This window comes from Bubalus bubalis, chromosome 24 (genome assembly GCF_019923935.1).
Source record: "Bubalus bubalis isolate 160015118507 breed Murrah chromosome 24, NDDB_SH_1, whole genome shotgun sequence".
Classification (NCBI taxonomy): domain Eukaryota; kingdom Metazoa; phylum Chordata; class Mammalia; order Artiodactyla; family Bovidae; genus Bubalus; species Bubalus bubalis.
In genome coordinates, this window is record NC_059180.1 from 9168507 (window position 1) to 9196115 (window position 27609).

At 56.3% G+C, this 27609-nt stretch overlaps 1 protein-coding gene across 2 annotated transcripts in view; it reads left to right on the forward strand.

Annotated features, from left to right (window-relative positions):
- The first annotated feature begins 336 nt into the window (after positions 1 to 336).
- The window catches only part of CLIP2 (CAP-Gly domain containing linker protein 2), a 75524-nt gene continuing 48251 nt past the window's right edge, over positions 337 to 27609 (forward strand). For both annotated transcript variants that reach the window (XM_025275615.3, XM_044936330.2), the window contains exons 1-2: positions 337 to 687; positions 22518 to 22707. In XM_025275615.3, coding sequence (XP_025131400.3) covers positions 22584 to 22707 — 124 coding nt within the window. In that variant the 5' untranslated portion in view covers positions 337 to 687; positions 22518 to 22583. The remainder of the gene's footprint in view (positions 688 to 22517; positions 22708 to 27609) is intronic.

Below are 27609 nucleotides of genomic sequence, written 5' to 3' on the forward strand. Positions count from 1 at the left end.
GCCTTCCCGGAAACTCCAGAAACCTCCCCAGCCCTCTGCGCAGCTTCCACCTCTCTCAGGGGTCTGGGACATCCTTGTGAGCCGAGCAAGGCTGAGGATGCTCTCTTCCGTCACATACGATGGAAGCGCCGATAGGTGCCCGGCGCCGAGGTGGGGGGCTGGCACGCTTCGGACGCCCAGCCACTGACCGCCTCTAGGAGCCGGTGGACGAGGTGCCGGGGCGTTTTCCGCCCGCCCGCCCCCTTGCGGCGCTGCGCTGCAGCCTGAGAAACGCGAGGCCGCGCGAGCGCCCGCCTGACCCCCGCCGCGCCAGGCCCCGCCCTCCCGCGCCCGCCCCAGCGCCGGCCCCTTTTGTTCCCTCCTGGAGCCGGGCCGCTCGCTCCGCTCCCGCTCAGCTCGGCTCGGGCTCCGCCGCAAGGAGCGCAGGCGGCGGCTAGGGCTGCCTCGCTCAGCGCCTACCCGCTTTCCTGCCGCCGCCCAGCCGGCCGCACACGCGGCGCGCGAGGCCCGGACCCGGAGCGCGAACGCGGAACCCCGGCGCCGGGAGGGGCTGCAGGCGGTGGGCAGCGGCGCGCGGGGAGGGGGACCGCAGCATCCTCTGCCCCCGCCGGTGCCCCGGCGCCGGGAGAGGACGGGGGTCGGGCGCCCCCGCCGCCCGCCGCTCCGCCTGCTGCTGGAGGGGCGAAGGTAGGAACAGCCGGACGAACCCCGAGGGAGGGGGCTCGCCGGGCAACAAAGGACCGAGGGATTGCGGGAGGCGGCGGTAGTCCCGGGCCTGGTCCTGAGCCGGGCGGCCGACACGGAGGCATTGTCGGGGAGTGAGGGGAGGCTGAAGGGGTCGGGGCCCGGCGGGTGGGCGTGAGCGGGAGCTCCTTCTGGGTGCACCCCCCGCCCCAACTTCCCCGTCGCCTGCAGGCGAGGAGGGGCTGCTGCCGGCGTTGGGGAACCCTTCCCGACCTGCGGGTCCCCTCGGTGGAGTCATTCCCAGCGCCCTCGGTGCCCCTAACAGGGGTTCGGCACAGATGCTAGGGAGCCGCCCGTCGCTCCTTCCAAGGGCAGCGCTGAGCGGCTGGACGCGCTGCAGGGCTCTGGGCTCCCAGGCCCCGCGCGGGGGATGGGGGGAGCTGAGCCTGGTGGGCGCGGCCACACGGCCCTTCTCCAGACCCGGGGTCTCGGAGGACGTGGAGCCCCCGCCCCACGGGCTGTGGTCGCTTGGGCAATGCCCTTTGCAAAACTTGGTTAAAGTGCATGGCGCAGGGGGAATAGACGGATGAGGTGGGGCGTCTTCCCGCAGGGTGCCCCCCTCCCCCCCAAGGCTGGCGCTGGTGGCTGGTGAGGCAGCACATTTTCTGCCCTCCCTACGGGGAGGGGCCCTGGCTGCCCCAAGGATGCTACAGCTGGGCCTCCAGGGCCCGCCCGTTTGGGTCCTTTAGGCGGGGCCTGGGCGGGGCAGGGTGCCCACTGGGCACTGCCACGCAAGCCCCAGCCTCACCCTGGATAAGAGGGGGCACCTGGGGGGAAGTCACCCACTCAGCTGCGAATGCCCCAACCTCTGATTTGCCGCCTCTTCCCTTCTGGGTGAGAAGTGGGAGGTCCAGCTTGGCGGGGGGGGGGGGGGGGGGTGGGGGTGGGGGGTGGGTGGGGGGGGGGGCTGCCCTTGCTGCTGTGAGATGCCCAAGGGAGGCTTGTGGGGGATGGTGCTGGTCTAGGGATAGCAGGCAGAGGAGGAGGAGGAGGCTGGGAGGACCACGTGGGGGGAAGACTCCACACCAGTTGTAACCGTAAACAATGAGCCCTTCATTCATCCAGCTGCTGTCACCTGGCACAGCACTGCCAGGGGCTGGCAGGTATACAGGGCTGGTGCTTCCTGGCCCCCATGCAGCATAGCCCAGCAGCATCGGGAGCTGGGAGCATACCTGGAGGATGGGGTGGAGCAGGAAGCTTGACAGAGCCTGGGCGTAGAAGTTTGCTGCCAGGATCCCAAAAGGGGGGCTGGAGAGAGAGGACATAGCGTGGGCAAGGGGTGGGAGTCAGAAAAAGAGGCAAGAGACCAGGTGGCTGGTGGGTCAGAAGGGCAGCAAAGGATGTGGGTGACTGGGGCATGATGCCCTTCTCCATAAGCCCAGGATGTGTTGGCATCTGCAGTCCTGGCCTGGGAGGGATGGTGGGACTGGTGAAGGGGGATGGGCTGGAGGGGAGTTTCAAAGGCAGAAGAGTCTGGCAGAGGAGACCTGGAGGGAGCCTTAGCAAGCAGGACTGTGCACCTGTGGGTTCCCAGGTGCAGCCAGAAGGCTGGGAAGGAGGTGCCTCGAATTCTGTACCCAGAGCCTGGAGTCCCAAGTGAGGAACCCACTCGCAGAGGCAGCAATCTTTTTTCAGCATCTGCTCTCCCCTCTGGCAATGAAGTTTGACTGCTGGAGCCTGACAGCCTGGGTTCAAAGCCCAGCCCTGCCACTTACTAGTTGTGTGACCTCAGACAAGTCGTGATACCTCTCTCCGCTTCAGTTTTCCCATCTGTAACATGAGGATACTCAAGGTGTCACCTTTTAGGGTTGTTGAGAGAACTGAATGGATAGATAAGTGTGTGCGAAGTGCGTGTACTGCAATGGAGAGCATGCCCGGTGTTTGTAGCCCTTCAGCCTCCATCTCCACACACGAGTGGCCCGTGGGTTTGTCCCCTGCTGTTTGTCCCCTGTCAGGCAGTCCTGCCGGTCAGCCTCACCCGAGGCCGTGCTGTTCTCTGCCTCAGTGCAGCCTCCTCCCTGGGCTGTTCTGTCTTTCCTGGTCCAGCCTCCCTTGGTGATGCCATTCTTGCTCCCTCTGCTCCAGCCCACGAGGTGGGGGACAATTTCCTCTTGACCTTTCTGTCCCTAGAGCTGCCACCCTAAAGATTGATCCTGCCCTCTTGATGCCATCTCCCCCAACCTGTGCTTCAGCACCCAGAGGAGAGAAGCTGTATTCTTGACCCTCCGGGTTCCCTGTTACCTTAGTCTGAGCGGTTCTAACAAACGACTGCAAACTGGGTGGCTTTAAACAGCCCATTTACTTCTCACATCTCTGGAGGCTGGAAGGCTGAGATCCACGTGTCAGCATGGTTGGGTGAGGACCCTTTTCCGAGTCACACTTATTTTTGTGTTCTCAAGCTGTAGAGGGGCTTGGAGCTCTGTGGGGTCTCTTCTACAAGGGCACTAATCCCATTCATGAGCACTCCACCCTCCTGACCTAATCACCCCAAAGGCCCCACCTCCTAATACTGTCTCCCTGGGGGATAGGATTTCAACTTATGAAGCTGGAGGAGGGAGGGCACCTTCAGACCAAAGCCGCTGCCCAGCGGTCTTTGGGGAGAATGTCAGCCTTTGTTTAGGTTAAAAAACAGCAACAACAATGCTGAGTGCTTACTCTGCCAGGAACTGTTTTAAGCTCTTTGAACGCGTGTCTTAGTTTGTGGATATCTTGATAACATTGCTTACATTTTATGGATGAGGAATTCAAGACGAGGAGAGGTATCCCTGTTTGCCCCCCACGCATTTACATTTATTTATTTATTTTGGCTGCTCCGGGTCTTAGTTTCAGCATGCAAGCTCTTTAGTTCCCTCACCAGGGATCAAACCTGACCCCTCTGCATTGGCAGCTCAGAGTCTTAGCCACTGGACCACCAGGGAAGTCCCTCCATGCATTTATTGAGCACCCACTAGTAGTGTGCCTGGACAACATAAGTTCCTTCCGCCATCCCACTTGCCCATCGGGTTCACTTCTGGAAAGCAAGGTTTTGGCCATCCCTTCCTCAGACGCCTCCATCCCGTGGGCTCAGGTTCAAAGTCCAGACCCTCTTTGGCTCTCAGGGCCCGCTCCCAGCTGGTGGGGCCCTGCCTTTTATATACCCAGGGCCTCACCTTTTATAAACTGTCTAGTGACCTAGGCTTGATGGGCAGGCCTTGAGGGGAAGGCTTGATGGGAGAAGGGATGGGAGAAGAGATGGGATGGCCCCCCGACACCTCGCTTTGGTTTATTCTGTTGCTGAGAACAGGGACTGCCTCCAATTAGGTTAAGTGAAAGGGGAGTTGAGAGGAAAGGAACTTTGCAGGAAACGGTTGCAGGCGGCCTGGCTCCCCCAGGACCCGGGAAGCCGGCAGGCAGCCCCTCCTCCAGCCTTCCTCTCTCTGGACTCCGGTTTCATTTGCTGTCCTCTCCTGATGCCTCTGTCGTGGCTCCTCTCTCTGGTGTGGCCTCCCTGAAGGGTGGCTTCAGCTGGAGGCCACAGGACCACCCAGGGGCGCTCCCCTCAGTCTCTGGGTGCTGGAGAGCCGGATGGGCCCAGCTTCGGTGAGGGCACCCACCCCATCTGCTGGGCTGGTGGAGAGCAGGCCGTGCCGACTCTGGGTCTGCGAGTGGGGGACATGGCTGGGCACAGCTGGTATGGGGTTATGATGTGGGGTGTGTGGGCTGCAGGGCGGACAGGGGAGTGGGGGCTCGCCATCTCTGGGAGCCCACTGCAGGCCTCCGCACCAGGCTTGGGGCCCAGGATGGGCTCCCCTTTGGCACCAGGGGACTGGGGTCGGGGAGGGGCGGTGCCAGCAGGGGACCCACCCCATCCCACCTCTCCTTTCCTTGCCGGCATACAGAAACAGTAACACAGAGCTTACGTTTTCAGAGGAAATGCTTCAAAACGATAATGAAACATTTCCCCTCTGAATAGAAAGTAAAGCATAGCAGGTGGTTTTGATTAACAAGGCATGAGTTTGGGGCCACGTCCACTTACCGGCTTCCGGCTTCAAGGAGCGCCCTGGCTCCAACCCTGGAACGTGCCTCTGACTCCAGCCACAGCCCAGGGAGATGCCCGCCCCTCATTCACTTCCATCTTCGCCTTTTTGGTCTCTTTACCAGGAGAGGGGAAATTGGGAGCTCACGATGAGGGCCTGGTTTTCCAATCTCTCGTCCCTAAAGGAGGTGACTCAGGGCCGATCCACTCCTCTTGCCCCCAGCCTGGCCTCAGCTACCCCTGGGGTGCCCCAGCCTCACTCTCCAGCATCCAGCGTGGTAGGTGGGAGTGGGTGATGGCTGAGCCCCTCAGCGCGGACAGAGCAGAGGACACCTTAGTTTCAGACCCCGCCTTCAAGAGGCGTTTGCCGAATCAGGAAGACATAAGTCCCCTTCCTGAAAGTATAAATGACATCAGTACCTTCGAGGAACATTTTTAAGGCCAGAGTAGAAGAGCCTCCATACCCAGTGGGGTCACTGCCCCCGACAATGGTTCAAGTCCCTGAGAATGACTCAGAGGCAGGGCACGGCGTGGGTGGGATGGCTGAGGGGGTTCTCGGGGGGAAACAGGAGTGTGCTGTGTCCTGAAGGATGGGCGGACTCGGGGTGGATAAGGCGCGCCTTCCTGAGGGGCGCAGAGAGAGAAAAGTGAAGAAGTTTGGGCGCAGTGGGGCATTGAGTGTCCGGCCTGGAGGCTCAGCATGGAGCCCACCATTATTCCAGGCCCGCTGTGAGGCCAGGCATCTGGTTGAAGGCCGCTTCCTGCGATGAAGGAGGAAATGACATGAGGTGTTTTCTGATTTTTTTTTTGCTACCCTGTATCCTGATTTTGGGGACTTCCCAGGTGGCACTAGTGGTAAAGAACCTGCCTGCCAATGCAGGAGGCATAAGAGATGCAGGTTCCATCCCAGGGTCAGGAAGATCTCTTGGAGGAGGGCATGACCACCTACTCCAGTATTCTTGCCTGGAGAATCCCATGGACAGAGGAGCCTGGCAGGCTACAGTCCATAGGATCACAGAGTCGGACACGACTGAAGCGACTTGGCACACACATACATGCATGGCACATATCCTGATTTTGCTCCTGCTGTTCCCTCTTCTGCTGTAGACTTCCCTGCCTGAGTTCACCTGCTTGTAGGTTCACTTCACTCAGCCTGCATTCAGCTTCTCTCTGACCGAGGGCTGCGCTGGGCACTGGGAATGCAGAGCAGAGGAGAGAAGATGCCCAGAAGGGTCTCCTGTGTTCTTTGTCCAATCCAGAAAGGACTCGAGGTGATTTACAAAGATAAACGCAGTCTAAGGAGATGGAAAAGACGTGAGACAATCGGAGCAGGGGGAGCCCGGGGTAGCAAACATCAGATGAAGCCGGAGGGGCTGCGGCACCTTCTATTGGTGGTAATTTGACCCAGCTTTCTAGCAGCCAGATCCAGGGGGCATAGGAGTTTGGAGTGGCTTCGCATTGTCATGCTGTCTTGTGTAAGCCCCTGCTATATATAACATGAAAGCCTGAGTGAGGGGCAGCAGGTCCTGGGAGGGGGTCCCTGGCAGAGGGAAGGGAGGACCGCAGCCGCCTTGTGATCTTAATAACCCTCCTCCCGGAGGCTTCTTAGCAGCAGCTGCAGGGGAGCCGAGAGCGGGGGCTGGTTCTCACAGCCAGTCCCCTCCACGAGGGCCTGACGGGCTCTAGGGGAAGGAGTGAGACCCTGGGAACCAGGAGCCCAACTGGTCCCTGCCAGAGAATCCCCATCCTGCAAGGATGCCTGGGAGTCTGTGATACAGGGGTGTGCAGAAAGCTCTGGACACACCCACTGGGCCCCAGGACTTGACTCGGGTAGAAGAGGGGTGAAGGGCTTCCCAGGTGGCGCTAGTGGTAAAGAACTCACCTCCGGTGCAGGAGACATAAGAGATGCGGTTCAATCCTTGGGTCGAGAAGATCCCCTGGAGGAGGGCATGGCAACCCACTCCAGTATTCTTGCCTGGGGAATCCCGTGGACAGAGGAGCCTGGCAGGCTATAGTCTTTAGGGCTGCACAGAGTTGCACATGCCTAAAGCGACTTAGCACGCATGCAGAAGAGGGGTGAGGGCATTCTGGCATAGCAGGCAACTGGCTGGGGTGTCTTCAGGAGCAGGGAGAAGCTCAGGGAAGCTGGAGCTCAGGGCGCTGGGTGGAAGGGGCCCAGGAAACAGGCCAGAAGCAGGAAGGAGCTTGCAGACACGCTATGGACTGTGGTCTCAGCACCCAGGGCCGTGGGATGCCCCCCTGACCTCCTGCTTCAAACTGTGCCCTTGTTCTCCCAACCCAGTGCCTGGAGGAGCGTTGGTCTCAGTTCTGAGGAAGTAAAGAGCAGTGGTTAAGGGGCACTTCCCTGGTGATCCAGTGGTTAAGACTCCATGCTTCTAGTGCAGGGGGCACAAGTTCGATCCCTGGTTGGGGAACTAAGATCCCACATGCTGTGCAGCATGGCCCCAAATAAATACGTTTTTAAAAAGAGCAGTGTTTAAGAATGTGAACTCCATGGCCAGGGGACTTGAGCGGGAATCCCACCTGCCACCGCTCAGTTGTATCATCCCCGGCAAGCGACCTGCTGGCTCTGGGCCTCAGTTTCCCGGTTAGTAAGTGGAGCTTATGACAGCATCTTCTTCACAGGGTTGCTGTGCATGCTGGACAGGTTCATATCTATGAAGGGCTTAGACGTGCCTGCAGCAGAATGAGTGTTACAGGTCTGTGACTCCTTGTGCTGAAACAGCTTGGTGGGGGTACAGCACTCTCCCACCCAGACTCCTGCACCTGGTACACCACCCAGATTCACAGTCAGGCACAGTGCAGAGCGCAGCGGTGGTGGCCCAGCCCTGGACTGGGGGAGATGCTCAGCAAGTTCTGGTTCATGTTGTTATCGACAGTGATAATAGCCGTGCCAGCTTACAAGAGCCTCTCAGGGCAGCAGGAACTGAGGCAAGAACCATTCTGAGAGTAGGCTTCAGTCCTTTCTTGATTACCCCCAGTGACAGGGGGCTCACTCCCTGATTCTTTGCTTGTTGGACTCACTGGTGAGCAGTGGCTCTGTGCCAGGTGTGCTTGGCACTGGGATTCTAGAAGAATGTGAGTTAGTTGGAATGTTTAGTTACTCCTCTCTCTCCTTTCCAGAGATCATGCCAAGCTGGCCAGTGAGTGTGGCCATGGGGTGTGACAAACTGCCCTGGGCCTCCAACTCAACATGAGAATGGTGTTGGAGGCATGCATGTGTGCATGCTAAGTCACCTCAGTCGTGTCCAACTCTTTGCAACCCTATGGACCATAGCCCGCCAGGCTCCTCTGTCCATGGCATTCTCCAGGCAAGAATACTGGAGTGGGTTGCATGCCCTCATCCAGATCTTCCTGACCCAGGGATCAAACCTGCATCTCTTATGTCTCTTGCAGCGGTAGGCGGGTTTTTTACCACTAATGCCACCTGGGAAGCTGATGAAGGCAGAGGAGGGTGTTTTATTCATTCATGTATTCCTTAAACATCTTTTGAGCGCCACTGTGGGTTGGGCGCTGTCCTAGGTACCAAGAGCCCTGCAACAAACAAGATACTCTAGGAACCTGCCCATTAAAGCTGTTCTCAGTGAGAGAGGCCAGGGGTCTTGCCAGTGGATGACAGGAAGGGATTCTAGCAGAAGGGACAGAGAGTGCAAAGGCCTGGAGATGTGACAGACTGTGCGTGGCTGTGCCTGGGCGTTGGCGATATTCTGCCAGAATTTGGTGACTGGGGACATTGATGGAGAGTGCCTTCCTGGAAGCAATAAAAGAAAATACAGACTTTGAGGGCTTGTTAGTCACTGAACTCAGCCCTGGGGCCACTAAATTCTGCCCTGCCTCCCCCGTTCCTTTGCACTGCCCCCCGCACGCTGCCAGCCCTCCTGGCTGGCCTTCAGAGGTGTAGGTGGTACCCATGAACCCTAGCTGGTTCATCCCTTCGCCACGCCACCCGCATCCTGGCTGTTCTTCGTGGGCCCCGGTTGGTGTCCTCTCCTCTCGTGTGGATTGAGGAGCCAGGCTGTGACCTCAGCGGGCTCAGCCTCCCCCTGCCCCCTGCCTACAGGGGAAGCCCTGGGAGTGAGAGGCTGCTGGAGTGGGAGTCAGCATGCCTTCTTTAGGGAGGAAATCTGGGGCTGGAAGGCTGTTCGGTGAGCACAGAACCCCTCTGTGCCAGGTCCTGGGAGCTGGAGCCCCGTGGGGCTTGAGCCTGCCCGTGGGCAGTCCACAGACCCTGGGAGAGTCGGATACATCAGTGGGTCCACGTGCTTAGGTGCTGGCTGGGGTCATCTGCAGGGTGGGGGAGGACCCAGAGCAGCAGGGATTACGCGTGGTGTAATGATCTGGGCCTGCCCTGCCTCCTCTACTCCTGCTGCCACTCCCCCCAAGCCCAGGGAATTAAAAACAAAAACAAGCCTTTTTGTTGAAGTACAGCATCAATACAGACAAGTGTGTGTATCATGAGTGTAGTATTTTGTTGACTTTACTCAAACTGAAATACCTGTGTGGCACTCAAATCCAGAATCAGAACCTGCTAGCTCCCCCAGAGCCCCTCTTGTTTTTCCTTCCAGTCTATACCCCTGACCTAAAGGTGACCCCTTCCCTGATTTCTGGCACCATTGCCTGCCTTTGAGCTTCTTTTTATTTTTAAAAACTTTGTTTATTTTTGGCTGCACTGGGTCTGCGTTGCTGTGTGCGGGCTTTCTCTAGTGGCAGTGAGCAGGGGCTACTCTCGAGTCATGGTGCATGGACTTCTCTTTGCGGTGGCCTCTTTTGCAGAGCCTGGGCCCTAGAGCATGCAGACTTCAGTAGCTGCAGCTCACAAGCTCAGTTGCCATGCAGTATGTGGGATCTTCCCGGACCAGAGTTCGAACTGGTGCGTCGTGCATTGCAAGGGGGATTCTTAACCACTGGACCACCAGGGAAATCCCCGACCTTCTTTTTAAATGGAAGCATGCAATCAAACTTTAAGCACTTTCACAGCTGCCTTCTTTCACTCGAGATTCACAAGGCTCACACATATGGTTGCGTGTAGTTGTGGTTCGCCCATTCTCACTGCTGTGCTTTATTCTGTTGTGTGAACAAACCACCACTTATTTACTCACTCTGATGGTGATGGGTATTTGGGTTATTTTCGGTTCGAGGATATTAGGAACAGTCCGTGTCTCCTGGGGCATGTATGTGCACTTTCCTGCGGCAACATAGCTCAGGGTGGGCTTCTCGGGTGGCTCTAGCGGTAAAGAGCCAATACAGGAGACATAAGAGATGCTGGTTCGATCCCTGGGTTGGAAAGATCCCCTACAGGAGGGCATGACAACCCACTCCAGTATTCTTGCCTGGAGAATCCCCATGGACAGAGGAGCCTGGCGGGCCATAGTCCATGGGGGCCACAAAGAGTGGGACACGACTGAAGTGACTGAGCACGCATGCACACATAGCTAGGAGTGGGATTGCGGGGTCACGCTCAGCTGCGGTGTGTGACGCCAGACTGTTTTCCACGTTGCTGACACCACTTTGCACTCGTGCTAGCAGAGCACGAGCGTTCTGGATATTCCATGTCCTCACCAACACTTGGGTCCATGCTTCCTTTTATACATTCCAGCGGATGTAGTGTTGTCATGGTGACTAATGAAGGTGAACTTCTTTTCATCTGTTTATGGGTCGTTTGAATACCCTTTTCTGGGCTGAAGTGCTTGTTCAAGTTTTGCTGAGTTTTTTCTGACTTGATTTGTTGAGTTTTTCCCATATTCTGAATAGGAATCCTTTGCAGAATACAGGAATTACAAATTCATTCTCTCGCTCTCCTTCCCCCCAACCCCAGTGGTATCATTTGAGTCACAGAAGCATATTGTCCAGTTTTTCCATCTCTTCCCTTTCAGCACTTTCTGTGTTGAAATCTCTGCCTTTCTCCAGCGTTAGGCAGATCCTCTTTCATGTCTTCTAAAAACTGTATTGTTTTACCTTTCACGTTTAGATCCTGCCCTCTGTCTGGAGCTGATTGTCGTGTATGATGTGAAGCAAGCGTATTAATTTCCTGTAGCTCTTATAACAAATGACCACAAACTTAGTGGTTTAAAACAACACAAATGTATTATCTTACACTTCTGGAGGTCAGAAGTCTGAAATGGATCTCAGCAGGCTGAAATCAAGATGTCAGCAGGGCTACATTCCTTCTAGGAATTCTAAGGAAAAATCTGTTTCTGGAAACCTTTTCCAGCTTCTTAGAGGCCACTTGCATTCTTTGGCTGTCAGCCCCTGCCTCCATCCTCAAAGCCAGCAATGTCGGACTGGGTCCTTTGCAGGCAGCCATCTCTCTGACTCTCCTGCCTCCCCTGCCTCCCCTTTCCACCTATAAGGACCCTCGAGATTACATTGCGTCTGCCTGGATCATTCAGAATAATCTTCTCCTCTCAGGTCAGCTGATTAGCAGCTTAGTTCTATCTGCAGCCTTAATTCCCTTTTGCCACGTAAACTGATAAATTCACAAGGACCAGGATGAAGCCATTATTCTGCCAGTCACAAAAAAGATCATGGGGTTTTTTTGGTTTTTGGTTTTTTTCCCTCTTGGCTATCCATTTGATCCAGCACCACTTATTGTAAAGACTCTCCTTTTGCTCAGGGGTCTTTTTGAGTTGCTTGTGCAAATCCCAACCCCAGGGAGGAGGCCCAGCATGCTGGGTTGGGGAGGAGAACCCAGGAGATGGGTGACCCTCCTGCAGCTGCGCTGGCCTGGACGGGTTAGATGGAGCTGCCATGGAAACCAGAAGGGAAGGAGGCAGTAGTGAAAGACGACTGGCTCAGCATCCTGGCCGGGGAGGCAGGATACCAGAGCCCGTTCCTTCCTGTTGCCCTGATGTCTGGGTGACCTCAGCAGCCCCGCCCTTCCCTGTGACTCCAATTTTGTCTGGTCTCAAGGACCTTCTTGCCCAGCCCAGCTCTTCTTCATTTGGGCAGTTGTCTCTTACTGTCCTGTTCGCTTCACATTTCTGCCCTGGGCCTCAGTTTTCCCATCCCGTGAAATGGGAATAAAGGTGGGTCAGGGGGCAACTAGCCCTTCTCTTTGGGCCTAATGGGGGACCCCATCCAGCAAAGTCAGGCTGATGCCTGCCCAGTGTCCTGGACCAGTAGTGGGAGGATCCCAGCTGTCCGGTCACTGAGTCTGGAGCGTGGCTGCACAGCTAGGGCTGGGGCTCTGGGGCCATGGCTGTGCCCTGGTTCTGAGCATGCCAGCTGTGTGTGTGTGTGTGTGTGTGTGTGTAATGCACAGAAGTATATCCACATTCCTTCCCCTCGCTGGACTGGCAGGGCAGGGAGGGGAAGCCCTGATCCCCTTTGCTGGGAGACAGGATCTGAACTCCCAGCCCAAGGGAAGATGGCCACACCCCAGTCTGTCCAGCTCAGGGAGGACTGACAGGCTGGCCGTTTCCAGAGCTCTACAGTCGCCCTGGCAGTGGGCCGGACAAGGAAGATACTGACTTACAAATTAAGAACCGCAGCCCCAAGCTCAGGAGCTGTGAGGATGCAGGATGGCAAGCAGGTGGGACTACATCCCGGCCTTCTGGACTCAGTCCTGCTCGTGGCTCCCCCTGCAGGTGCCAGGGAGATGGGAGGTCGACCAGGGCTCTTGGGTCTGCCTGTCCTTCCTTCCTCAGTCCTGTGGGCGTGCCTGCCCTGTCATCTCCCCAGCTTCATCCTCTCTCCCTGCTCCTGGAAGCCACATCAGCTGGTGGAGCCTGGGTTCCTACCCTAGCGCAGCTGTGAGGCTTGGGCCGGGTCCCTTCCGCACGTTTTGAATGGCTGCCAGGCATCCCCAGGGCGACTCGGACCCCTGACGGGGCCCACTGCTGCCCCATGCTTCCTGGAGTGTCCTGCCACTGGCCGGCGGCTGTGTGAATGTTGGGCTGACACATTCTGCCCTGTGGTCCCCCCACCGGGTGAGAGCAGGGGCGGGCGTGGGACCGGGGTCACAGGCAGACAGGCCCCACCACCCCGGCCCTCCCCGGCCTCGGGGCGGCTGCTCTGAGCTGGCAGGGCTCCAGGGAGGGTGCCCCACTCTCCACTTGACCGTGAGGATCCCAGCCTCACCACTGGCTGAAATTTCCCGAGTCTCAGTCACATGCAAACAAATGGCCTCCTTCCCCAGAAGGATGGGATGGGCCGTGGGTGCCAGCTGGGTGGAGGCTCATGGGGGCAGTGGTCACCCTGGATTTGGGGGTTGGGTAGCACTGGGGTTCTAGTGCGGGTGTGAGTATTGGGGTGCCCAGTGGGCCAGGGCTGGGGGCACCCATACCATGCTTGTATAAGGGCCCACCATTTGGAGCCTGGGTTCAGCACCTGGCGTTCACTCTGTTTGGGGCCTGCCCCCCATTCCTCCTGGTGGGTGTGCATGGAGGGGAGGAAACTGTTTTCTCTCCCTCTCTTCTTGTGTCTATCTTAAAAAAAAAAAATTTTTAATTTATAAAGTATTTTGAGGGACTTCCCTAGCAGACCAGTGGTTAAGAATCCACACTTTTATTGCAGGGGGCATGGATTTGATCCCCGGCTGGGGAACGAAATCCTGCATGCCTCACCAGGCAGTCTTAAAATAAATAAAAATAAAATTTTAATGTTTTGAAATATTTTAGGCACTCGAAAGAATAGACAGGGCTCAGTGAACTCCCATGTACAGCATGCAGGACTGAAAGAAGCAAATCTTACAAATACTAATGAAGCAGGACTTGTGTGTGGTGGTCCAGTGGCTAAGACTCTGCACTCCCAATGCAGGGGGGCCCAAGTTCGATCCCTAGTCAGGGAACTAGGTCCCACATGCCCAGCTAAAAAGATCCCACATGCCACAAGGAAAATTGAAGCTTGAGAGTGCTGCATCAAAGACCCAGCTCAGCCAAATAAATAATGAAAAGTGAAAGTGTTACTTGCTCAGTCATGTCAGGCTCTTTGGGACACTACAGACTGTAGCCCACCAGGCTCCTCTGTTCATGGGGATTCTCCAGGCAAGAATACTGGAGTGGGTAGCCATTCTCTTCTCCAGGGGATCTTCCCAACCCAAGGATCGAACCCAGGCCTCCTGCATTAAAAAAAAAATAGAAATGAAGCACCCACTTGCCCCGCCCCAGCCCCATCCGTCAAGCCACATTTGCTGGGGGTGCTGTGGATTAGCACCATGGAGGTGCTTCCTGGACGCTCGGCCAAGGTCCGTGGTTGGGTGTCCTCTGCACCCTCACGTCTCCCTGCCCCCCTCCCTTACCGGTGCCCACTGGTGAGCTCTACCCGGAGGCCTTTCCAGCAACTTGGTATCACCTGGCTCTTTGACTTTGCGCCCATCTGATTGGGTGGGAAACAGGATCTCCTGGCGGCTTGGATTTGCATTTCCCTGCGACTGGGGAGGCCCCACCAGTCTCCTCAAAAGCTGCCTGCTCCCACCCTGCTGTCATCTGGTGCCCTCAGCTTGGTGCCCGGGGTCCCTTTCTTCTTCCCCTCTAGCCCCTGACCCTGCACACTGGGTGGGCGCCCCAGACCCCCATCACTTCCCACCTAGCGTGTCCCCAAATGAGCACCACCCCCGCCCCAGCCCCTCCCATCTCCCAGGTCCCTTCTGGCGTTGACTCTCCCGCCATCCTTTCCTTAGCCCTCCCTACCCTGCCTCCTCCCATCCCCCACCGCTGTGCTCAGCGTCTGTCCCCTCTCTGTCCCCTCCAGCCACTGCCTCTGTCTCAGTTCAGGCTTCCTGGAGTCCCTGTCGCAGCAGCCCCCACCCCCCTCATCCTCATCGGCTCCTGGAGGTTTCGCTAAAATGCTTATCTGGACACACAGGCAAGTGAGTCAAAAAGAAAAAAAAATATCGTATATTAACCCATATATATATGGAATCTAGAAAAATGGTACAGACGAATCTATCTTTAGGGTAGGAATAGAAACGCAGACCTGGAGAGTGGACATGTGGCCAAGGGGGGCAGGGGAGTCGGGCAGATTGGGATTGCAGCTGGGGGAGGGGGCTTCAGGTATACCTGTGACCAACTCATATCGATGGATGGCAAAAACCATCACACTATTGTAAAGTAATTGTCCTCCAAATAAAATCAATAAATAAAAATGAATAGCTAGTGGGAAGCTGCTGTGTAGCACAGGGAGCACAGCCCGGTGTTCCGTGCGGATCTAGAGGGGTGGGACTGGCAGGGGGTGGGAGGTTCAAGAGGGAAAGCATATATGTATCCTTTACTTTGTTGTACAGCAGAAACTAACAGAACATCATCAAGCAGTTATACTCCAATAATACAGTTTTTTAAAACATTAAAACAAATATTCTTCAAAGGTGTAGAAAAATGAAACAGAGCAAAAAACTTGAAAGGATTTGATTAGAAATTCTCTACAACGTATATACATACTTGACATAATAAAGCTGATTTCTTTGTGCTTTCCAAGAAAAAAAAAATGCCCATGCAAACTGTTGGATTCTTTGCTCGATGTCTTCCGTGGCGCTTTATCCCCCGCCCCCCCATCCCAATGTCTGGGCACCACTAGGAGACCCTCAGCCCACCCCCCCGCCAGCCAAGTGTCCCTTTCAGTCTCTGGATACCCCCCCACCCCCGCCCCATTGTAAGCACTCTAAATCCTCAGCTGTTTGGTCGACTTGGCAGGGTGGGGTCTGTGCCCCCAGCCCCCACCCCGTGCTCCCGGTTACAGCACTCTTCCTCCCCTCCCCCACCCCACACATGGCACTGTTGTGGTCCCCAGCCTTTGGGCAGGGGGCCACACTGAGTCCATCTCTGGTTGCCACGTGGCTCAGAAGAGCAGAGGGAGCGTGGGCACCCCAGCCACGGGGATCCGTGGGGTGGGGAGGAGGCGCAGCCCCCCACCCCCCGCCCGGAGAGCCGCCTCTGTTGGGCTGAGGGGGCGGGCTGCCCTCCAGCAGGAGAGCCCAGGGTGCGGCTGATGGCTGAGCTGAGGTCTGGTCCTGGAAGCCCACTTCCTGGTGCCGCCTCCCGCGCCCTTTGGGCGACGCTGGCACGAGGGCATGGGCTTTCCACTGTCCTATTTGGCACCTTTCCCCGATCTGCCGGGCCGCATCCTGGGCCTCCGATTGGCAGAAAGTTCTTGGGCCCCATTCCCCCTCCCCCCGCCAAACTGCGGCCTGCCACCCCCGGGACAGCTGAAATGGAAACCCTGAAATGCAGCCCGGTTTGTCTTCGGTCAATGGCGATTGAAGGCGCCACAAAAGGGGCCTGTTGGTTTGAATGCCGCCCGCCCTCGCCCGCCTCAGCGATGCCTGCCTTGTGGCCCCGGGTCCCAGGAGGAGGCGGCGTGTGCGTTCCGGGCCTGCGGAGAACATAACAGAGACCGGATCGTAGAGACGCCGCCCTTTTCTGCACAGCCTGTGTGCTGGGCACAGAGGCACCCTCGTGGGGCTGCCTCGGCGGCCTTGCACGGCCGTGCTTCCCACGTGGCAGCAGTGTTCCCTCCCATTTTACAGGTGATGACGCTGAGGCTCACACCCGGCCAGGGCCCTACAGCTAGTCGTGATGGGTCTAGAGTTTGGACTCCGTGAGACTGAAAGCAATACTTCCTCCCAGGCCTCCCCCATCGGCCGCAGCGTGGTCAAAGGCCAGCGTGTCCCCACGTCCCAGCTTTTTCCAAGAAACCCCTCTCTTCCTGTATCCCACGAGCGGGCCTGAGTCATAAAGGGCCCTCCTCCCCCTCTTCCTGTTCCATTTCCCCCTCGCCATGCTCCCCCGGCGCTAGAGCCTTGCGCGGGGGTGGGGCTGGGGTGGGCGGCTGGCCTCTCCTCCCCTGACCCCAGCCCTCCCGGGACTGGGTTACACCACCGGGGTTCTGCTCTCTTCCGCCTGCTCTTCTGGTCTCCTTTGTCAGTGAGGCACGTGGGCGCCCTCCCCAGAGGCCAGGGGTCCTACAAATGTTATTCCAGGCCTGGTCCAAGCAGCGCGGGGAGGCGGGGCCAGATCTGGGTCTGACTCCCGCCCAGCTGCTGAGCGGTCTGTGGCTTTAGGTGCATCTTCGGACTTTCCTGGGCATTGGATGTTCACCTGTAGGATCCCCATTGCCTCACCAGGGCGTATGGTCTGGCACACAGTAGGTTCCTCATACTGGAGGCTCCTGGGTCATCAGGGCCTGGGAGGGCAGGAGGGCGACTATGGGAGCCTCTGGAAGCCTCCCCTGAGAGCAGTATGCCCGGAGATTTGTTGTCCTCTGAGCCACAGCAAATGTGCTGTCCTATGGAGTTTCTGAATCACGAGCTCTGTGCCAGGTACCCTGCTGAAGCTGGGGTTCCCAGAGAGACCCGGGGTGGCCCGTGGGCTCCCAGGAGGCAGATGAAGATAAGAGAACAGTATCCTCTCTTCTTGGCTCAGTGTGTGATCCTCAAGCCTCTGTGGGTCAAAGGTCCTGGGGGACTTCCTGGAGGAGGAGGCATTGGGCCAAGTGTCTCATGTGGCTGGAATATGTGAAGTGAAGCAGGTGGGGGAAAAAGGCACAGGAAGAGTCTGGGACGTGCGGGAGTGGCAGGCGAGTGGTGAGGAAATGCAGGGTTGTCGTCAGCGAGGCTGGCTGGGCAGGCTGGAATGCCAGACACAGTTTTGATGCCTGGTCCCTGTCTCAGAGAGCAGGCAAGCTAGTGAGCGGACCAGCTGCTTGAAAAGCTGCGGTGTGAGACGACCAGCTGGGTTGATCATTACAAGCCACTGAGTCCTGAAGCCTGGGCCCTGGGGAGGTGAGGGGAGCCTCCCGGGCCTTCCATTGCTATAAGCCAGTGTCATTAACCATTCAAGTGGTTCACCGAGCACCTGTAGGCACCAGGCCTACATCAGGACTAAGGATACCTCTGGAAACAAAACGGACTCAAGTCCTATCCTCAGGCAGTAGAGAAATACAAAGCAGGGGAGGGGTGGGGAGGGGTGGGGAGGGGTGGGGAGGGCTTGTACTCTTACAAATGGACATTGGAGCAGGTGCTTGAAGGAGATGAGCGGCACACTGCATATCTGAGGGAAAAGCCCTCCAGGCAAAGGCAACAGCATGTGCAAAGGCCCTGAGGCCAGGACATGCTTAGCGTGAGCAAGTGTGGCTGGAGTGGAGTGGGCGAGGGAGGGCCGTGGTAGGGCATGAGGAGGACCTTGAAGGCTATTTGCACTAACTTCTGTGGGGAGTCTTCAGGAATTTTTTTTTTTTTAATGGATTTAAAAAGTTGAGATCTAATTTACCTACCATTAAATCTATCCATTTTAAGTGTACAGTTTGATGACTTTTAGTATAAACATATGGGTAGGCAGCCATCACCACAGTTCAGGTTAGAATATTTCTACCACCCAGAATGTTCTCTTGTGCATATTTGAAGTCAGTCCCTGCCCAGCCCCCAGCAACTGCTGATCTTTCTGTGTCTATAGTTTTGAGATTTCAAACAATATGTAGTCTTTTGTGTCTGGTTTCTTTCACTTGGCATAGTGTTTTTGGAGGCTCATTCAATATTGTTGCATATATCTGTAGTTAAGGACTTCCCTGGTGGTCCAGTGGTGAAGACTCTGCCTTCCAATGCAGGGGGTTTGTGTTCAATCCCTGATTGGGAAAATAAGGTCCTACATGCCGCAGGAAAGTGGAAGTGCCAGTTGCTCAGTTGTGTCCGACTCTGCGACCACATGGACTGTAGCCTGCCAGGCTCCTCTGTCCATGGAATTCTCTGGGCAAGAATACTGGAGTGGGTTGCCATTCCCTTCTCCAAGGGATCTTCCCAACCCAGGGGTCAAACTCGGGTCTACCGCATTACAGGCAGATTCTTTACCGTTTTTGAGCCACCAGGGAAGCGCTGGTGGCCATACCATATGGCATGGCCAAGAAAAAGGATAGTTGGGTTCTGCATCTGCAGTCAGAAGTGCTGACTGCAGGATATCATTTTATATGAGAGACTTGAGCATCCTCCCATTTTGGTATCTGCAGAGGGTCCTGAACCAATCCCCTGAGGATGCCGAGGGACCTCTGTGTACTATTGTATAAATGTGTTCGTGTGTTCACCAGTTGATGGACATTTGGGGTGTTTCATATTTTGTGAATAAGGTCACTATGAACAATTTTTTTTAAAAACAAATGTTTGTATGGATACATGTTTTTATTTCTCTTCGGTGGTTGGGTCATATAGTAGGTATATATTAACTTTTCAAGAAACTGTCAAAAACTGTTTTCCAATGGATTTGCACCATTTTTCATGTCTCCCAACAATCTGTTCTGATTATTGCACATCGTCATCAGCCCTTGATATTGTCAGTTTTTCTGATGTTAGCTGCTCCAGTCGGCGTGAAGTGGTATTGCAGTGTGGTTTTGATCCGTATTACCCTCATGAACGAGGATGTTGGCCATCTTTCCACGTGCTTGTTGCTGTTTCCACATCTTCATTGGTGAAGTGGGTATTCAGCTCTTTTGTTCATTTTGTTTATTAGGTCTTAGTAGGTTGTCAAGTGTTCTCTTTTTAAAAGTCATTTGTTGTTTATTTTTGGTTGCACTGGGTCTGTTGCTACACGTGGGGCTTTAGTTTCGGTGTGAGGGCTTCTCATTGTGGTGGCTTCTCTTGTTTTGGAGCACGGGCTCTAGGGCACACAGGTTTCACTAGTTGTGGGTGGAATCTTCTTGGACTAGGGATTGAACCGGTGTCCTCTGCATTGCCAGGTGGATCCTCAACCACTAGACCATCAGGTAAGTCCAAATGTTCTTTATATGTTGGTGATGGATGATGTTTATTAGATACATGATTTGTAGCTTGACCCATGCCTAACAGCAAGTGACTCCTGGGCCCCAGAATTCCTGGGGTATTAGGTTGTTAGTCAGGCGGTTAGATGGAGAAAGCAATGGCACCCCACTCCAGTACTCTTGCCTGGAAAATCCCATGGACGGAGGAGCCTGGTAGGCTGCAGTCCATGGGGTCGCGAAGAGTTGGACACGACTGAGCGAATTCACTTTCACTTTTCACTTTGATGCATTGGAGAAGGAAATGGCAACCTACTCCAGTGTTCTTGCCTGGAGAATCCCAGGGATAGGGGAGCCTGGTGGGCTGCCATCTATGGGGTCGCACAGAGTTGGACACGACTGAAGCAACTTAGCAGCAGCAGCGGCAGCAGTAGCAGCAGGCGGTTAGAATGCTGGATTTGGTGGATTCTGGGGGGGTGGGCAGGTCAAGGCTGGCCCGTATGCCTTGCCCCCATCAGCCCACTTGGGCATGTAGGTGCCACCATTCTGTGGCTTAGGGGAGGTCATTTTCCTCTGCTCTGATGTCTAGCCGCCCTGTATGAGGAGCTGACTCTTCCCATGGCCGTGCCAGGATGGGTAACAGTGTTGCTGGCTCATCTTGCTGGCCTGAGAGCCATTCTGGGGACACTTTGCATATTCCTGCTGGGAGCACTGTGGGTTGGCTTCTGTATTAGTCAGAATTTATTTGATTGCGGGTGACGTGCATGCGTGCTCAGTTGCTAAGTTGCGTCTGACTCTTTCCAACCCTATGGACTGTACCCTGCCAGGCTTCTCTGTCCATGCAGACAAGAATACTGGAGTGGGTTACCATGCCCTCCTCCAGGGGATCTTCCAGACCCAGGGATCGAACCCACGTCTCTTGCATTGGCAGGTAGATTCTTTACCACTGCCCCACCTGGGAAGTCAATTGCAGGTGTCCCTCAAAGAGAATTAGGCAAAAAGATACAACAATGCCTGTGTGTGTGTGAGGATTTGTTGGCTGATGTGAATGAAGGGCTCAGGGGACCACCTTCAGGTTCAGCTGGATCCAGGCTCTCGGAATCCTGGGACTCAGATCTGCTTTCTCTGTGCTGGCACTGCTCCTTGGCAGGCTCTGCCATGTGGTAACCCTGCAGCTCCTGGCTTTCATCCCCCAGCCAGGCAGCCCCAGAACAAGAAGAGCACCTCTTCCCAAAGCTTCCAACCAGAGTCCGGGCCCTGATGCTGCTTGGGTCACACCACCTTCCTTCAGCTAACCATGGGGCTCTGGCCAGGCCTGGGTCATGTGTCCACTCTAGGTGTGGGGGTTTGGGGTCAGCTCACATAAGTCATATGGGGCTTCCCAAGTGGCACTAGTGGTAAAGAACCCACCTGCCAAGCAGGAGACATAAGAGATGCAGTTTCGATCCCTGGTTCAGGAAGATTTCCCTGCAGGAGGGCATGGCAACCTACTCCAGTATTCTTGTCTGGAGACTCCCATGGACAGAGGAGCCTGGCAGGCTGCAGTCCATAGGGTTGTACAGAGTCAGACACAACTGAAACGACAGTGTGCACACACAGATCATATGCATCAAGAATGGAGAAAAGGGGATCTCCCTGGTGGCTCAGTGGCAAAGAATCCACCTGGCAATGCAGGGACACCGGTTTGATTCCTGGTCTGGGAAGATCCCACATGCTTTGGAGCAACTAAGCCCGTGTGCTGCAACTATTGAGCCTGTGCTCCAGAGCCCGGAAGCCGCAACTCCTGAAGCCCGCGTGCCCTAGAGCCTGTGCTCCATGACAAGAGAAGCCTGAACACTGCAACTGGAGAGAAGGTCCCCCTCACCACAACTAGAGAAAAGCCCAAGTGCAGTAATGAAGACCCAGTACAGCCAAAAATAAATAATAAAATTTTAAAATTGGGGGGGAAAAAAAGAATGGAGAAAAGTGTTCTCTAAAAAGAAATAGTGTTCTATGTCCAAGGGTGGGATGAGATACGGCACCCCTGGCGGGGGTGATGCTTCTCCCCAAATCCTCTGTCCGTCCGTGGTGCTCTGTATTCCCTCTCCCCACTGGACAGTGTACCCCCCAAGGCAGAGGGCGCATCCTGCCTGCGGCTCTGGGGGCGGGACAGGGCCCAGCGGGCGGTGAGTCCTCCACGGGCACCTCGTACAAGAGAGGGAGTGCGCACAGTGCGGTGGGGGTGGAGTGGTGGGCCCGTCCTTTCTGCTCCCCCAAGCCCTCTGAGCCAGGCCCATCTTGCTGTCACCTGGTACCCTGAACTGATCACCACGGACATGGGGACTTCCCCTCTCAGGAGTCCCCTTTGTCAGACCTAGTGCCCTGTGTGCTGCGTGCATTGCGTTCTTCTCTGCTTAGTCATAAAAGAAGGGAGCTGTAACGGTGGGAGGGCAGGCAGAGGGCATGCTGAGTCCATCCTGGTGCGAGGTTGGGGCAGGTCTAAGCTTCTCTGTGTGTGGGTGTGTCCCTGCACTAGGGATGGGGTGGGCGGATGCTGGACTCAATAGCTGGCATGTGGCCTGCATGGTGAAGCTGGTTGATTAAATTAGATGTTGCTTTGTCCGCCCACATCGAGAAGGATGTGAGCTGTTGGCTAGTCCTAGAGGGTCTGGGGTCCGCTGGGGAGTGACCCACCAGGTTGCCCTGCATGTCAGAACCTGCCAGCCTGTGCTCTGGTGAGAGCCGCATCCAGCTGTTGGTGGCTGTGATGACCCACGTGGGCCTGCGGGGCGTCTGGGGTTAATACAGCCAGTGCCGCAGACCCCCGAGCCAGCTCACTCTCGATTCTCACCTCCTGGGCCCAGGACCTGGGCAGAGAGAGCAAGCCAGACCGAGAGTCCGGCAGACCAGGACACGAGTCCCGACAACATCTGCTCATGCACAGCCCGCACCTGTGACCACTTCTCTGTACTTCAACTTCCCCATCTGGAAAATGGGGGTAACCGTGGTCTCTGCTTCACGGGGCCAGGGGTGTGATGTCATCTGGTGATGATGTAATGTCATCCCTTCTGTTGTCTGCCCACAGGTGAGTGACCATGGCGGAGAGCACGTGACCTGCGCGGGCCTTCTGTGCCCACCCAGTGGCACCACCATGCAGAAGCCCAGCGGCCTGAAGCCCCCCGGCCGTGGGGGGAAGCACTCAAGCCCCATGGGTCGGACGTCCACTGGGTCAGCCTCGGCCTCTACCACCGTAGCGCCCACTGGCTCTAAGGAAGGTGCGTAGGACCAAGGGTAGAGGGGTGAGGGGCTGGAGGAGGGTGGCGGGTAGTGGTTCTTCTGGAAGAGCTGAAAGGACTTGAGCCACTTCTGACCAGCCCGGAGGCCCGTGGTTCTGGGAAGTTCTTCTTGATGTCTGCCCACATCCGTCTGAAAATTAACTAGCGATGGGCAGTAACACGTGCTTTGGGTTCATTGTTCCTTTTGACACTCTTCCAGCTCCAGGAGGCAGGTACCGCTGTTGCCTTCCCTTAGGGACGAGGCAGTGGAAGCCTGGGGAGGCATGGCACCTTGCCCACATCACTCAGCCTGGAAGACACAGCCCTGTTCGCACTCCAACCTCTACCAACCTCCCTGCACCCACTCATTCCCCTTCTGGGGTCTGAGATGGTCCCCCACACTAGCTTTCTTGTGTGCCAACCAGACCCGTGCCCTTTGAGCTTGCTTTACTCATGTAACCTCCTGCGGGTGGGCACAGGGTGCCCGCAGGGCAGGGCTAAGGCCGGGCACTCTGGCTGGAGGCACCAGCTCTGAAGGCAAATGGTTGAGGACAGCTGTATTAGCTGTTGGCTTTTTCTGGTGACAAAACTAAGATAGTCCACTGTGTACTAGTTGAAGTTTGATGCGGGGGTAAAATCACCAGTCATCGTCTCTAAAGGCAACTGCTGGGTTGGCCAGAGCGTTCATTCGGGTTTTTCCGTACGATATACCAGTAAAACTCAAACAAACTTTTTGGCCAACCTGGTATTATTACTTTGGTTTTTATCTTTTCCCTTTTTTCTTAGCTGTTTGCAATCATGCTGCATATACAACCTGAAAATCTGCTTTTTCCCTTTTAACATGATCAAGTGGATTTTCTCATGTCACTAAAAATCTCACGTGTCCATCATTTATAAATGGCTGTAGAATATCCTGTTCACTCCACAAATATAAATCAAGGGCCTGCTCTGTGGACGCAGTCCTAACCACTGGAGCTCTCATTTTGAGCAAAACCGGATGTGGTCCCAGCCCTTAGGGGACTGCCAGCCTGGTGGGGGCGGGGTGCTGAGGATCACGAGGTCCTCTAACTGGGGCCTGACACGGTCCCGAAGGTCAGCAAAACCTTCCCTGAGGAGGGCACGTGTGAGCTGAGGTGTGAGGGTGACGGTTTACTAGATGAGGAGGGGAAGGCATTCCAGGCAGAGGGAACAGGACGTGCAAAGGCCCAGTGGCAGAAGGGAGCGTGGTGAGTATAAGGGAGGGGAAGAAAGCGACTGTGGCTACGTGACCAGTGGGAAGTGTGCCGGTGAGATAGGGGTAGGCTGGTTGCGGGGGACAAGTTGGGGTTATACAGGGAGTTTCACTTCCATCCTAATGGTGAGAAGCTGCTGAGAAATTTTCAATCAAAAGGAATATGATAGAGGGAATTGGGAAATGAGGCGTATGAGGTTGGGGAGGGCGGCAGAGGCAGGTGATGAAGGGCAGGGGGACTGGGTTTGTTTTAAGTGTGATGGGACCTGTTGGAAGATGTTATTATGGCAGAGAACATCTGGGTGTTGCTAAGCATCCTTCAAGCTTGGAGAGAGGGTTGCAGGGGTTAAGAACGGGATTGGGGAGATGGACGAGGAGGCATGTGGTCACCCAGGTGAGGATGTTTGCACTCACTGCCAGGGCTGTGAAGAGGTCAAGGGACCGACCACCATGAGTGGGCTGCAGAAGACTTCCTGGAGGAAGTGTGAGTGAGCTCAGCCTGGAGGCGAGAGGAATGTAAATGTGAAGGAGGGTGACATGGGACCTGGAGGAAGAGCCTGGGCAGAGGCACCAAGTGGGCTGAGCTCGGTCTAGTGCGGGCGGGAGTTGTGTAGCCCCTTGATTGGAGAGGGCTTCCCTGATGGCTCAGCAGGTGAAGAACCTGCCTGCCAGTGCAGGAGGGACAAGAGATGTGGGCTCAATCTCTGGGTCAGGAAAATCCCCTAGAGAAGGAAATGGCAGCCTACTCCAGTATTCTTGCCTGGAAAATTCCATGGACGGAGGAGCCTGGTGGGCTGCAGTTCATGGGGTTGCAGAGAGTCAGACACAACTGAGTGTGCTTGCGTGCACACACACACACACACACACACACTGATTGGAGAAGGGCTTAAGTGAGGCCCCTTGCTGGCCCTCTTCCCTCTTCAAGAGAGCCCATAGCACCTTCTAGATTCTTTCCTCCTTGCCCCCGCTCTGATCTAGAGAAGCCTGAGTTCTGGCGGTGACCCAGCTCTCACGTCCCTCCTAGCTCTGCCCCTGCTGTGTGACCTTGAAAGAGTTACTTGACCTCTCAGAGCCGCAAATGGGATAATAACATTTCTCTCATGGAATCAACTGAGTTAATAAACGTTAAGTGCCTGCAGGCACAAGGCTCATTAGAGAGTAATTTCTTTTCCTTTCAACCATCCATAATCTCATTACGGAAAGATCTGAATGATAAAAGAAGGAACTCCCATTACTCCTCCATTTAACCTAATCACACCCCCCCACCCATCGTCCTCCATTTCCTTCTGGTCTTCTTTGCTATTGCACGTGTTGTTTCAAGCAGTTAAGGCATGGTTTGTATTCGAACCAGCATCTGACTGCTGGGCATTTCATTGCCTTCTGTGGCACGTGCCCCCTGCTAAGGCAGTGTCATCTTTGCCGTCTTGTCTTGAACGGCTCCATCGTTGTGGTCCCTGGAGGGAAGGGGATCGGACCACACTGTGGGGCCTGCTGGTTGCCTCCTGGTCACCCGGGTCTGGGAGCCCCTGAGGGTGGTGGCTTGGTGGTCTGCCGGGACCCCAATCCTGCAGGGGGGATTGTTCTGGGCAGAGGGGGTGCCACTCCCTGAATGCCCGATCCATCAGGAGCCACGCCCCCCACTGACGGACATACTGGTGGCCAAGGGGGCAGCTGTGCTGGGTGCCGCCTCCTTCCTGCCCTGGCACCTGCCTTTGCAGGTCAGAGAGACGCAGACCCCGGGCTGGGGGAGGGAGTAGTTGGCCGGGGCGAGGACCCTGTGAGAGGGGAAGGGAGGCGTTTTTGGCACAGCTGCAGGTCTCATAACAAGAGTCCCTGCAGAGCCGGGATGGGGGACCGCAGCAGGGGAGGATGGTGTCTGCCCCCAACTCCTATTGGCCTGTGGGCTCCCTCACCCATACCATGGAGCTGGCCATCGGCTCTCCAAGGTGCTGGAGGTGCCCGTCCCCAAGGGACACTGGGACTCTGGGGGTGGCCACTGGGGCGCCGAGAGAGGGTCTGGCAGAAGCTGGAGCCTGGTGGTGGTTGGAGGGGGCAGTTGCTCTGGGAATCAGGGCAGTGGCAGCTTCCCAAAGTATGAGCTCAGCCTCCGGGCAGAGGGTCTGCCAAGGGCCGGGCCTGGACTGATGCCCCAGCCCACCCCAGCCTGTGTCGGTTCCCAGAGTGGTGACCCACGGGGAGAGGACGGCCCGGGGTGGAGGGGGACATGGGAGGGGGTCTCCCATACCAGGAGCTGGCCCAGAGGTGGTCAGGGCTGGTGCACAGGATGGGAGTCTGGGACCCACCAGTGGACCAAGGCCTGGGTGGGCGTTGAGGTCAGGGGAGCCCAGCCAGATGGGATGGAACCCCTGGAGGCTGCTTCAGATCAGGCGGGGGCTGGGGGGGATCCTCGCTCAGGAGGTGACACAGATTGAAGATCTGAGTTGATGAGCAGGAAGCCGCCCAGCTGAGGCCACGAAAAGGGCGCCCCGGCGAAGATTCTGAGTCTTGAAGTCTCTGAGGACTAGAATGGATGGAGAGCAGGTTGAGGGGTCCTTGGAAGGTTGTGAGTGGGCCAGGGTAAGAGCGGGGCTGGAAGGGAGATGGGGTGCTGAAACCCGGGCTTCCCTGGGGGTTGGGGCTCTATCCTGGGCCTGAGGAAGACAACGGGGGGATTTCAGGCCTCCAGGCCCCCAGATGCTGCTGGTGGCGGTCCTCGCTGTGGGTCAGGAGCAGCCCTCGGTGGTCCAACACTTCTGGGCCATCATGGGAAAGATGGGACCACGGTGGGCTTGCACAGGACCCTTCGCCCTTCTGGGTCCACTTCTGAGCCTCAGGTCGGGGACAGGCCAGGCCAGGCCGTGGGTGTCCCTCTGGAACAAGGACTGGCCGCAGGGACCTGGAGGAGACTCAAGGGCAGCTGAGCGAAGGGACAGACCACAAACCACTGTTGAGGTCTTGGCCCTGGCCCCCAACTGGGGCAGGTGGGTCCTTGGAGGGTCTCTCCCCTCTCGCATCCCTCAAACTGTGGTCCAGCCCCAGAGATGTCGCATCTAGGCGGGGATGGCGTTTGACACTTGCTTTGTTACAAGCCAGCCCAGCAGCAGGTGGCTTTTCACGTCTCTTTCTCGTTAACTAGCCAGTGAAAAGAACTGCTCTTTTGTCCATTTTAAAGGTGACAAAACTGAGGCTTAGCGCTCTCAGCTGAGTTGCCCAGAGTTACAGGGCCAGAGAGAGGCAGGACTGGGGTTGTGAGACGCGTCTAAAGCCGGCTCAGGGGACCTCCCTGGTGGTCTTGTGGTTGAGAGTCCGTCTGCCAATGCAGGGGACACGGGTTCGATCCCTGGTCTGGGAAGATCCCACGTGCTGTGGAGCGGCTGGGCCCATGCGCCACAACTACTGAAGCCCAAGCTCTCTAGAGCCCGTGCTCCGCGACAAGAGAAGCCGCTGCAGTGAGAAGCCTGCGCACTGCAACTAGAGAAAGCCTGAGCGCAGCAACGAGGGTCCAGTGCAGCTAAAAAATAAATAAAGAAAGAAATTTTTAAAAAAAAGCTGGTTCAGGCTGCCGGCACCCACTGCCCCCCACCAGGGGTAAGGCGGCTGGGATGGCTGGAGTGCTGAGTCCAGTCCCACGCTCTGCTCAGACCTGGAGCTGGTGGGCAGGTGGGAGGAGC